The sequence below is a fragment of the Ursus americanus genome, chromosome 5, assembly GCF_024610735.1.
Source record: "Ursus americanus isolate L20-20 chromosome 5, mUrsAme1.1.p, whole genome shotgun sequence".
In the NCBI taxonomy this organism is placed as follows: Eukaryota; Metazoa; Chordata; class Mammalia; order Carnivora; family Ursidae; genus Ursus; species Ursus americanus.
The window spans coordinates 34,411,220-34,423,314 of NC_142131.1; the positions used below are offsets into that span (position 1 = coordinate 34,411,220).

Genomic DNA, 12,095 nt, shown 5'->3' on the forward strand with positions numbered 1-12,095 from the left:
AATTATCTGAATAACCCAAAAGGAAGCAGCAAACGAGAAGTAAAAAACAGATGGGATAAGTGCAAAATATTAAGATGGTAGCCTTAAACCCAGTCTTATCAATTATTACATTAAAGTAAATGAACTAAATTATTATATGGAAATGTACAACAGACACTTTGTCTTATTTTTATCAAAGGTCAAATAAGAATTCAATGAACAGGGGCGCCTGGGTGGCACAGCGGTTGAGCGTCTGCCTTCGGCTCAGGGCGTGATCCCGGCGTTATGGGATCGAGCCCCACATCAGGCTCCTCCACTATGAGCCTGCTTCTTCCTCTCCCACTCCCCCTGCTTGTGTTCCTTCTCTCGCTGGCTGTCTCTATCTCTGTCGAATAAATAAATAAATCTTTAAAAAAAAAAAAAAAGAATTCAATGAACATTTCCTCATCTCTGTCAGAAATGCAATCTGTAATAAATTTAAATTAAAAGGTAGAGTGTCAGACAGGATAAACTGCTGGAGCCACCATGGAAAACAGTGTGGATGTTCCTCAAAAAAACTAAAACTAAAATTGTCATATGATACAGCAATTCTACTTCTGGATCTGTACCTGAAGAAATAAAATCACTATCTCATAAAGATATAGTATTCCCATGTTCACTGCAGCATTATTTACAAAGGCTAAGACAATCTACTGTCCAGTGACAAATGAATAAAGAAAATGTGGCATATAGGTGTGTGTGTGTATGTATGTATATATATACACATGTTTAGGAATATTATTCAGCCATAAAGAAGAAATCTCGTCATTTGCAACATCAGGAATGGACACTGAAAGCATTATGTTAAGTGAAATAAATCAGAGAAAGACAAATGATGTATTATCAATTCAACAACATACTAAAATTGAATGCACCCAATAAAAGAACTTCAATATATATATGAACTTCAACATACATCAAAAAGTTATAGATATAAACACAGAAATAGGCATATCTATAATCATCATTGCAGATGTCAATTCTTCTCTCAGTTAACTGACAGAACTAGGTAACACATCTAACAACTACAGGGTACACACTCATTTCAAGTGCAGCAGGAATACTGACCAAGATAAGTACAACAGGCTTTTTAAAAAATCTCATTAAATTTCAGAAAGATGGAAATCTTACAGATTATGTTATTTGACATTCACAATGGAATTAAGTTAGAAAATAGTAAGATATTTAGCTATGTCCCAAATATTTGGAAATTAAACAAGACACTTCTAAATAACTGACATGTAAAGTAAGAAATCACAAGGAAAACTAAACAATATTTTTAACTGAATAATGAAAACAACCTATCAAAATTTATGAAATGCAACTAAAGCAGTGCTCAGATGAAAATGTATAGCTTTGGGGCGCCTGGGTGGCACAGCGGTTAAGCGTCTGCCTTCGGCTCAGGGCGTGATCCCGGCGTTGTGGGATCGAGCCCCACATCGGGCTCCTCCACTATGAGCCTGCTTCTTCCTCTCCTATTCCCCCTGCTTGTGTTCCCTCTCTCGCTGGCTGTCTCTATCTCTGTCGAATAAGTAAATAAAATCTTTAAAAAAAAAAAAAAAAAAAGAAAATGTATAGCTTTAAATGTCTAATTAAAAAAGAAAAAGGGCTTATAATCAATCTAAATTTTCATCTCAAGAGGCTAGAAAAAGAGAAAATTAAAGGCAGTGTAAACAGAAAGGAAATGTTGAAGAGTTAAAAAAAATGAAAATACACAAACAACTGAAAACTTGTAGCTAAAAGCTCGTTCATTAAAAAGATTTTTGGCGGTGACTAACATAATAAAAAAACATAAAAAAAAATTTCTGGAAATTAAAATACGCTTAGCAAGGCAAAGCAAAAAAAAAGGGAGAGAAAGAGAAGGAAAACAGCAATTATCAAAAAGGACTATCCACCACGCATTAAAAGTATCGGTAAACAGTATGAAAACTTCATACCTACAAATTCAACAGCTTAACATCAAAACTGACACAAGACAAAACTGAAAATCTGATTGTACCCATAGGTATTTAAGAAATTGAATTTATAATCAAAATTCTTCCTGCAAAGAAAATTACAGGACCAGATGGTTTCACTGTTGAATTCTATCAAACATTAAAGGAGAAATACCACTAATCTTAAATTTGTTCACATAAAAGAGGGAACACTTTCCAACTCATTTTCTATGACCAGCATATTCCTAGTACCAAAACTGTGGACAGAGACATCAAAAAAAAAATTACAAAATATCCCTCATGAACAAAAATGAAAAAAACCCTCATGAAAATACAGTAAAATTCAACATGCAAAAAGAGTAATACAAGTTTGTTTCAACACTTAAAAATCAATAAAACTTGACTAGTCCATTTTCACTTTTCTATACTTTGCCCAAAAACCTGTTGGAACCATACTAAACTTAGGGGAGGAGTCTAAATAACTTTTGAGAGAAATAGTCTAGTGACAAATTTATCATTAATTACTCATCAGAAAGCTCCCCTAGACAATCCATTTCTAGCTTTAACATTTTGTTCTCCTTACAAAGATCAACATTTGAAAAGAACATAAATGATATAAACAATTCTTCCTACACTGTACATGGTCCACAGGCAAAGGATCCATGCCTGGTCTAGTTCAAGAAAAAAAAATTTTTTTTCCTAATACTCTTTTAATTAATGAAGAAAAAACCCATGGTTGAATAAAGATCTCACTATAAATTGGAAATGCATTACAGCAACATGGTGAGCACTCAAATGCACTCCATCCAAGGAAACTTGTAATTAAGTTTCTCGCTTAAAGAACAATAAAACTGAGAATGCTTGTTCTTTCAGGCATATTAAAGCACTAATTAACACCACTGTTGTTAATAGTGTCCCTGACAGTCCAAAAAGTTAAGGTAGCCTAGGAAAACAATGGTTGGTTCAGATAATGAGAATTATTTAACTTAACATGCTTCTCTCCATGCCTTCCAAGGAAACTCAGAAACACAATGTGTTCAGAAGCTACCCTTAACCCAAATATTCTGGTACATTTATCTTCCCTCCTCATTACTTAGCTCTTCTTTTATTTTAATTTCTTTGGTTTTGTTGGTACTCCCTCAAATCCATTTTAGAGGGGGCAACATGTAAATAAGATAATAAGGCAAAATTAAGAAGACTGTACTCATGTTAGAATTGTGTAATATTTTATTACTTTCTGAGCTATAAAAGGGGAAAGATCACCCAAAACACTGTAGTGAACAAGCATGGAATGAGATTTAAATAAAAGCTAAAAAATAGTATTAGTAATTCTGGGTCCTTTTCCAATCAATGAATGTAATGGATTTACTTTACCTTAATTTCTATCCTTGCTCTGTGAGGAAAAAGCTGTCCGATCATAGAAAAGTCAGTTCCTACCATGCTGATGGCTAAAAAAAACATATCTGTTTCTGTAAAAATAAAAGATTTAGAAAGAATGAAAATTAATCTCAGTATGTCTGAGGAAAAAATCTTAAATGAAGTATATATTTTGAGTTAAAAATAAATTTGAGAGCACTTAATAGTATTTAGGAAATCTTTAGTCAATTTTATTGCAAAGAACTTCATGAATCTAAACATCTCTAAACTTTTATACAGAAACATGATAAAAGAAATTTGTATGTTCATACCAAAGCATCTGGAATAAATAAAAAAGAAGAAGACAACATTCTGTCTTTCTGGTCTCAAAGTGACCAAAACTGTCAGTCACAGCCAGTATATTACTGCTTTAATGGAAGCAACTGAGATGTGCTAATTAGTATGTGAAAGAAAGTAGCTAGAAAAACACACAAACTACTGATAGAAGTAACCTCAACAGAATAGGACTGGGGAAGTCAGAAGAGGGAAGTACAGAATCTTTCTTGTTCCCTGTATTACTCTGTTGTTTCATTTTTTTCCCAGAACGATTTGTGTTATTTTTTTTAAGAATAAGCAATATCATTCAATAGGTATTACATGCTTCTTTAAACAGCCTAATTTTTACTTTTACAAACTTTATTATACAATGAAGGTATAATATTATGAGCATTAAAAATATTAATAATTTTCCATAAAAATGTTATTTTTTATACAGGGATTTGACAGAGAGGAATATTCCAGCCCAAATGACCATAATGCTGATTCCTAAAAAGATTACAAAGATAAAGCCAGAGATATAGTGCCATGGTATTGGGAGAGGGGGCCCCACAGGAAGGTGCCAATAAATTTAGCTAAAGAGAAAATAACACAGTTTGTATTTTACTTACTTACAGAAAATAATTCACTTTATTTCAAACAAATAACCTACACAATTTAAAATGAAAATTAGTTACCTTTATTTGACCATGGTTTAGAATAATAGTTTTTCCTAAAGCTGGAATATGTAGTTGTAGAACCACGCTCAAATATGGGGTCATTTTCCTCAACCACACAGGGGCCTTTTGTCCTTAAAACTTCTACAGTTAAACTAAAAAAGACACATTTTTAAACAGATCTGCATTATAAACAAGAAAAAAATAATAAATGATACCTGAATAGTTATATTTTGAAATTTACCATGGCAGTCATATCAAAAGTATATGAGGTATGCATATTTTATAAGAATCTGCTAATTTTCACTTAAAATGTGATTGTGAAGGAATAAAAATAAATGCTAACATTTTTCCACAATCCTTAAGAGCAATATAAAATTTACACATTATCTTTGGGCCACCAAAAAATTATTTGTTTTATTAACTTGTGAATGTCTCCTTTATTTAATACATATTTTCTTATCATGCTAGACCCAGCAGAAATGATCAAGAAACATAAGCATTTGATACTATGTTCAATGTTCCTGTACACAAAGCAGTTAAATGCTTTTAACCACTTAATGACCAGTAAAATCATCATCACAATATAAAACAACACACAAAAACAATTACTAATAGTATTGCCTTAATGTTTAATTATCACAGAATTGTATAAGCTATAAAAAGATTTTTTAACTGAACTGTCGGAAGACTTTCTATCACCCTTTATTATTTACTTACTACCTACAAATTTATCTCCTTTTTAAAAGAACATACTTTGGACAAAGAACAAATTCTACAATGCCAAATTTGAAAAATTTAATGTTATAACTGAAAAATTAAACAAGGTGAATTAAACTTGTCATTAACAGAAATCACAGAATATCAAACCTATGATTCATTGCATTTTCACTACTTATTACCAGACAACAAAACATGGTATTAGTTAATAATATGAAAACCTAAATTCTGACTTCAAGACTGAATCAATTTTTGAAATCTATCATCAGTAGAGGCCAGCATATGATTAGTTCAGTAGCTCACTCCAATTACCAGTAAAGTTATAAAAAATGGTGGTAGGTTAATGGATGATATATCAGGAATACCATCTTCTCATACAAAACATAACATATGAATTCCTAAAAATTATAAATGAATCTAACTCACTTTTCCATTTATAACATCCATTAGAAAAATATAAACATCAATGTCTAAGTGACAATGACTGATACGGAAACACTCTCTCTCATTAAACAAAGCACATTTGTTCTCAGGTTTGAAACCACAGTCTCTGTTGTTGTTTTTAACTTACCTTTCTTCATCCAAAATAATGGAACCATCTTCTGCCACTTTTACTCGAGGAACCAGCAATGGCCCGTCATCCACCTCTTCTTCTAGTTCTTCATTATCTGCTGTATCAGGAGTACTCTTACCTTCTTGCCTACCAAATGTAAAGGTAAGTTAATTCATATATCCATGAGATGCATTTCCTGACTACTACAGACTTGTGAAATAAATCACTTCAAATCCTAACTTCTATTTATTTCCAACTTTCCCTATAACCTAATTAAAAATATTACATGTTAAGGACGTGGCTATAAGAATTTCTCTAACTTTATCCAGTAGCATTTAGTAAAAAGCCTTTGTTCGCTTTTGAAAACAGAGAAACAAATTCTCATCTTTTGTCTCAACAGAGTATCAGAAAAACCAAATAGATACTGGGGAATTAACAACAACAAAAAAAACCCTTACAGTTATAAAGCATTAGTTTCCAGATCATTTTATTAACTCTTCATAACAATCCTTGGGCATTAGTATTTTCTCTCTTTTTTTTTAAAGATTTTAAAAATTTATTTATTTGAGAGAGAGAGTGAGCAAGAGAGGAGGGGAGGGAGGGGGGGAAGCAGGCTCTCCGCTGAGCAGGCAGCCCAATGCGGGGCCTGATCCCAGGACCCAGGGATCATGACCTGAGCCGGAGGCAGATGCTTAACCAACTGAGCCATCCAGGCGCCCCAGGCATTAGTATTTTCAATCCCATCTGAGGTTTGCAGTAGATAAATAATCTTTGCTCCAGATTACCCAACAGAAGCAAAACACAGTTTTCCCCAGATAATAACTCTAAATAACCCATATACCTTCCATTCAACTACATGGTCTCCTGAAGGCTTTACAGAAGTGAACATAACCCATAAATCTGTAAAAATAGAACCTACTGCTAAAGTCTGAGAATTCTGCTTTAAAACAATATAAATTCTAAGCAAAACAGCAATCATTACTTAATAACCATTGAAGTAACAACCAGAAAATCCCAATGTTCTGGCAATTTTCCATAATCCCCCCCCATCTTGAATTACAAAACTACAGTAACTTCCCAGGAAGCCTCTCGGAGACACTTCCTAGTAGTAAGCAAACATTACAGTGCAGTGTAGAAGGCAACAAGAAGCTCGTACAAAAAAGCACTCTAATGACATCAAAACTATAATAAGAAAGGAAAGAAAAGGAAAAAGAAAAATATACACATGCTTGTTAGGACAGACACAGAACGGAACTAGAATGATACATTAAAAAATCGGTAACATTTGTTGCCTCTACAGAGGAACAAAATGACAGAAAAACAGATTTGGAAAACTTTTCTCAGTATACTTTTGCTCCATGTGATTTTTGTACCATTGTATTATATTATTATTCTAAAACAGAATTCAAAATTCTTTTGAATTCTAAAAGTTTTAACTGAAATCATACCACTGGCCATTTCCATATATAATACACAAAAGTGTGGGCCTTTCATTTTGATTTAAATCAGGCACTAACTTTTATTCTTGTTAGTGATTCCATTTTAACATTCCTATCACATGTAACTTGACTATAACAAAAAGCATTATTTGATTTCATTTTTTAAAAACTCTATCCACCAAAGAATTTAGTGAAAAAAAAAAAAAAAGAAAAGAAAAAAAACAGTAAGATAAATGCTTACTCTCTTGTCTGGACTGGTGTCAATGATTTTTCAGTTTTCTTTTCTTGCTCCAGTGAAGAACTAACAAATAAATAACATTTGTTTTTAAATGTGTAAAACAATTTAATATTTAACATAAAAAATACTTTTAAGTAATTTACATCATGTCTATTCTATCCATCAGCAAGAAAGAAATTACTTTAACACGTTTTTAAATGATACACCATAACATCATTATTAATGACAGTGTGTGGTCCAAGAGTCAATTTCTCAGTCAAAAACTTTTGTCATCAAGTATAAATAATTTGCTACACCCTGAGTAGGGAACGTTTTTACTCTCTAATTCCTTAGTGAAGGGAAGCTCTCTCAGTCCTAAGGCCTAAAGCAACCTACATGGCTTTTCTCCCAATTCTTAGATGTCAAATAACACAAAACCTAGGTTTTTGGTCCTTCCTTCAACAGGCCAAAGACCTGCTGAACCTGAAAAATGCTATACTGAAAACATGTCACTATTCTTACATCCACCTGCTAAACCATGAAGAACATAACAATGAAATGTATTATAACCGCCTGCTTCACCAGGCTAACTCTGGTTAAAGAAGCTTTGTTCTTGGAGGATCTGTTAATCAAATGTCACTATATTTAATTAAGAGGTAGGGCATAAAAATTAGACCATTCCTTTAGAATCAGGTTATAGTGTACAAGAAACAGAATCTGTAATATTGATTAGAGAAAAATTGTTTAGTTGATTTTACAACAGCTTAGAAATATCAGAAAAGAAACTTACTTTTTAATCTCAGAGGTAAAGGATACCATCCCAAGAAAGCAGTTACTTGAAATACCACTAAATTTTGTTTAAAAATTCTCTCTAGAAGAACATTGTATGTGCTATAAACTTGTCAACATGTTTTAGAAAACATTGAAACTCTAAAAGTGATACGCAAATCACTGCATACTCAAAGAAAGGAAAACAAGTAAAGTTTACTTACGTCATTGGATTGTTATCTGGCAGGTAATATATGAAATCTCTCATAGTCATTTTTGAACGATCTGGTGGCTTCTGACTTTCATTTATGGCATATTTGTTTTTCCATTGCTTCTAGACACACAAACACACACAAAGATCACTTTTATTTTACAAATACAGAGAATTTCACATGTACTATGCTCCAAGGTATAGCTAGCTCCCTGTTGCATTCATTCCAAGTGACTTAGTATTATTCCTACCACAATTATTTCTAGTTTAAGGAAAAATTTCCTAAAGTGAATATTAAAAAGTTATAGCTCATCAAGGAACCTTAAAAACTAAAGTGTCTAGGACTGGACAAAAGCTCAATGAATAAATCATACAAATGTCTCCTAACTATAAGCGTTTACTTAGAATTTACAAACATATAGCTTTTGCTTACCCTGTAGTGAACTGGATTTCTGTGAATTTTACAAAATTTTTGAAGCAAATGTTTAATTTTTTTATTCCCTAGAATAAATCCCAAGCAGATTCAATAAACATAGATCATCTAGAAAAACTGCAATTTTAGAGGATATAGATTCAAATCCCACTGATGTTTGACACAAAGCAAGTAACCTCTGTGAGCCTATTTCTGTCTGTGTAAAACAGTGAAGTCTACTTCACAAATGTGATAGGATCAAATAACAAATATAAAGCACCATGCTAAGTGCCTTCCTCTTAATTAAAAAGGGCATTCTATAATTAATAATAAGAGCTGACATGTGTTGGGCTCTTACTATTTGACACACTAGTCTAAATGTGTTTTACATGTATAAATTCACCTAATCTTACAACCCTCCAGTGAGACACATATAATCATCAGTCTTAGTTTGCAGATGAGGACACAGAAAAATTAATTAAATTGCGCAAGGTCACATAGTAAGGGATGACTCTAAGATTCAAATCTTAAGTATCAAACTGCAGATTTACATGCTTCAGTATTGCCAGGGTGACCTCTTGGAAAAATAATCAGTCTTCAAGATTAAAAAGAAGATGGACTCAAAAAAAAAAAAAAAAAAAAAAAAGATGGACTCTAATATACACATACGTGCAAATTTTTTCCATTTATAATTTCCATATTGTAAACTTAGAAAATATTACCAATTCATTTTGCTCAAGTATACTTGTCTTAATTCAAATGAATATTAACTCATGTCACTTGGACATCATGAAAAATCAGACTGAAGGCTTATTTGATAAATATGCTTCGTATATTTTTCTATGTATGTATATCTACAGAACTGCTATTTGTGGTCTTCACCAAAAACAATGAAAGATATAGATGAATATATAAAAATTAACATAGTGGGGAAAAAAAGCTTATTAGGTCCTTTGTGCCTATTAATCTAACAGTTAACAAAAGAGATACTGACTGATGAATCACAGACCTGGACCCCTGAAACAAATAATATATGTTAATAATAAAAACAAAAACAAAAGGGATATTAATTGATTATGCTCCATTAAATGCTATAGATATTTTTACTCCAAATGATGCCTAACATAAAAACAGAATTCTAGCAGGGACCAGTCAAAATGTGATTTTTTTATCTTTTACCTTCTCTTTTTTCAATTCTTCTTTTAACATTTCTCTTAGTTTCTGGGCTTTATACAATCGGTATCTGTCTGAACATGGCTGTTTCTCTTTTGTAGGAAGCGGGTTTGGCTGCGGAACTTCTTGATTAACTGTAGATAAGGGATGAGATTCTGAAGGAACACTGACACCAGGCTTAACCAGAGTAGGAGTACTTGATACTTTCTTTCTTCTCTGTGAAACCGTAGAGGAAGATTTACTGGCTTCTTCAACATAATTCTCACTGTCAGTCTTTTCATCACTGCTGAAATTTAAAAAAAAGAAAAGAAAAAGGGCACCGTGGATCTTTTATATTCTAGTTTCAAAAACTAGCCTGGTGAAAATCTAAAACAGTAGAATCTCATTATTAAAAAAAAATCAATGACTTCAGATATACATCAATCATGACAGAGACTGCAATAAAAATTTTATTTAGTAAATGTTTTTAACAGAGCTATAAATTCTAAAAAAGACTGTTGATCTTTTTCAAACTTCAAGTCCCGTACAGCAATAGAACATATTATTTCATGCTCATGCTAACTCTAAGGAAAACAAAAGGCCAAGTTACAAATTAAAGCTTAATTACCCTATTTTGAACCACTAGGTAACTAGTGGCAATTGTTTTTCTTTATAATCTATACTGAGATCCCCCTGAACTGATCTAAATTACTGAAATTTTACTCTATTAACCTGATCTCAGGTTAACAGAGTAAACCAAACATACAAAACTTCAAACTTCTAAAATATCTCTACTGCAGTATTTGAGAATATACATTTAGCTACATTAATCAAACCAAATACTGTCTGAGGCAGAAATCATTTATCTTTTGTTGGGTAACTACTTACACAGCTATCAAACTCCTCACTCAAAAAAAGTACTCAGTCACTCCAAATTACATATTAGGTATAGCTCAGATTGGATATACATATTTTAGGAATGGCCTGAAAGCAAATTAAGTCAAGAAGACAGAGGGTATAAAAATTAAAGCAGGTCGCCTGGGTGGCTCAGTAGGTTAAACATCTGCCTTCAGCTCAGGTAATGATCCTGGGGTCCTGGGATCAAGCTCTGCATCAGGCTCCCTGCGCAGCAGGAGTCTGCCTCTTCCTCTCCCTCTGCTCCTCCCCCTGCTTGTGTGTGCACACGTGCGCACGCGCTCTCTCTCTGTCAAATAAATAAATAAAATCTTTAAAAAAAAAAAAAGAATTAAAAGTAGTCGGGGAGCCTGGGTGGCTCAGTCAGTTAAACATCTGCCTTCAGCTCAGGTCACGATCCCAGGGTTCTGGGAAGGAGTCCCCCACTGGGCTCCCTGCCCAGCGGGGAGTCTGCTTCTCCCTCTCCCTCTCCCTCTGTGTGCTCGATTACTCTCTCTCAAATAAATAAATAAAATCTTAAATTAAAAAAAAAGAATTAAAAGCAGTCTATACTTTTCATGTTATGATTAGTTTTATAGAAAAGTGGAAAACGAGGACGCCTGGGTGGCTCCAGTCGGTTAAAGATGTGCCTTCAGCTCAGGTCATGATCCCAGGGTCTTGGGAGCAAGTCCCAAATCGGGCTCCTTGCTTAGTGGGGAGCCTGCTTCTCCCTCTGCTCCCACTACTTATGCTCACTCTCTCTCTCTCTGACAAATAAATATATAAAATTTTAAAAAAATAAAAATGAAAAAATACAAGTGGAAAACACCTAAACCTATAGAATAACCTTTCCAAGAAATCTCCACTTTTTGAAGTTTTTTTTTTTTTTTTTTTTAGTTATCTCTGCACTCAATGTAGGGCCCAAACTTACAACCCCAAGACCAAGAGTCAAGCTCTTCCGACTAAGCCAGCCAGAAACCCAAAGAAATCTCCAATTTAAACTCTTATCTCAGCCTTTATAACATGCTACATGCACCATGTGCATTTCACCCAATTATGATGAAACCATACAATATACACCCTATGTTTTTATCACATATTTTTACAACTGCAAAGACCCGCAAAAAAAAGAAAAACACAACGTAAAAATATCAAATATACTCCTTAAATGCCAACTTTAAGAAACTAAATATCCTCGACCTCAAATGTCTCAAGATTACAGAACCTGAGTAATTCATTAAATTATCAAACATCGCGCATTTATATGTAGTTAACAGGATCTCTGCAAATTCTATTAACAGGACTGATATTTGTATTTCCTTTTTTAGGGGAAATTTTGAAAAATTATTCATATAGGGGCGCCTGGGTGGCTCAGTCGTTAAGTGTCTGCCTTCGGCTCAGGTCATCATCCCAGGGTCCTGGGATGGAG

The 12,095-nt window shown here is 33.3% G+C and overlaps 1 protein-coding gene across 2 annotated transcripts in view; it reads right to left on the reverse strand.

The window, feature by feature from the left end:
- BDP1 (BDP1 general transcription factor IIIB subunit) overlaps positions 1 to 12,095 on the reverse strand; it is an 81,332-nt gene that overhangs the window by 67,682 nt on the left and 1,555 nt on the right. The window contains exons 2-7 of one of the 2 annotated variants that reach the window (XM_045809789.2): positions 9,800 to 10,076; positions 8,222 to 8,331; positions 7,254 to 7,313; positions 5,592 to 5,720; positions 4,322 to 4,455; positions 3,327 to 3,421 (exon numbers count right to left, since the gene is read on the reverse strand). In XM_045809789.2, coding sequence (XP_045665745.2) covers positions 3,327 to 3,421; positions 4,322 to 4,455; positions 5,592 to 5,720; positions 7,254 to 7,313; positions 8,222 to 8,331; positions 9,800 to 10,076 — 805 coding nt within the window. Of the gene's footprint in view, positions 1 to 3,326; positions 3,422 to 4,321; positions 4,456 to 5,591; positions 5,721 to 7,253; positions 7,314 to 8,221; positions 8,332 to 9,799; positions 10,080 to 12,095 lie in introns of both variants that reach the window. The other variant, XM_045809787.2, reaches the window with a different exon arrangement.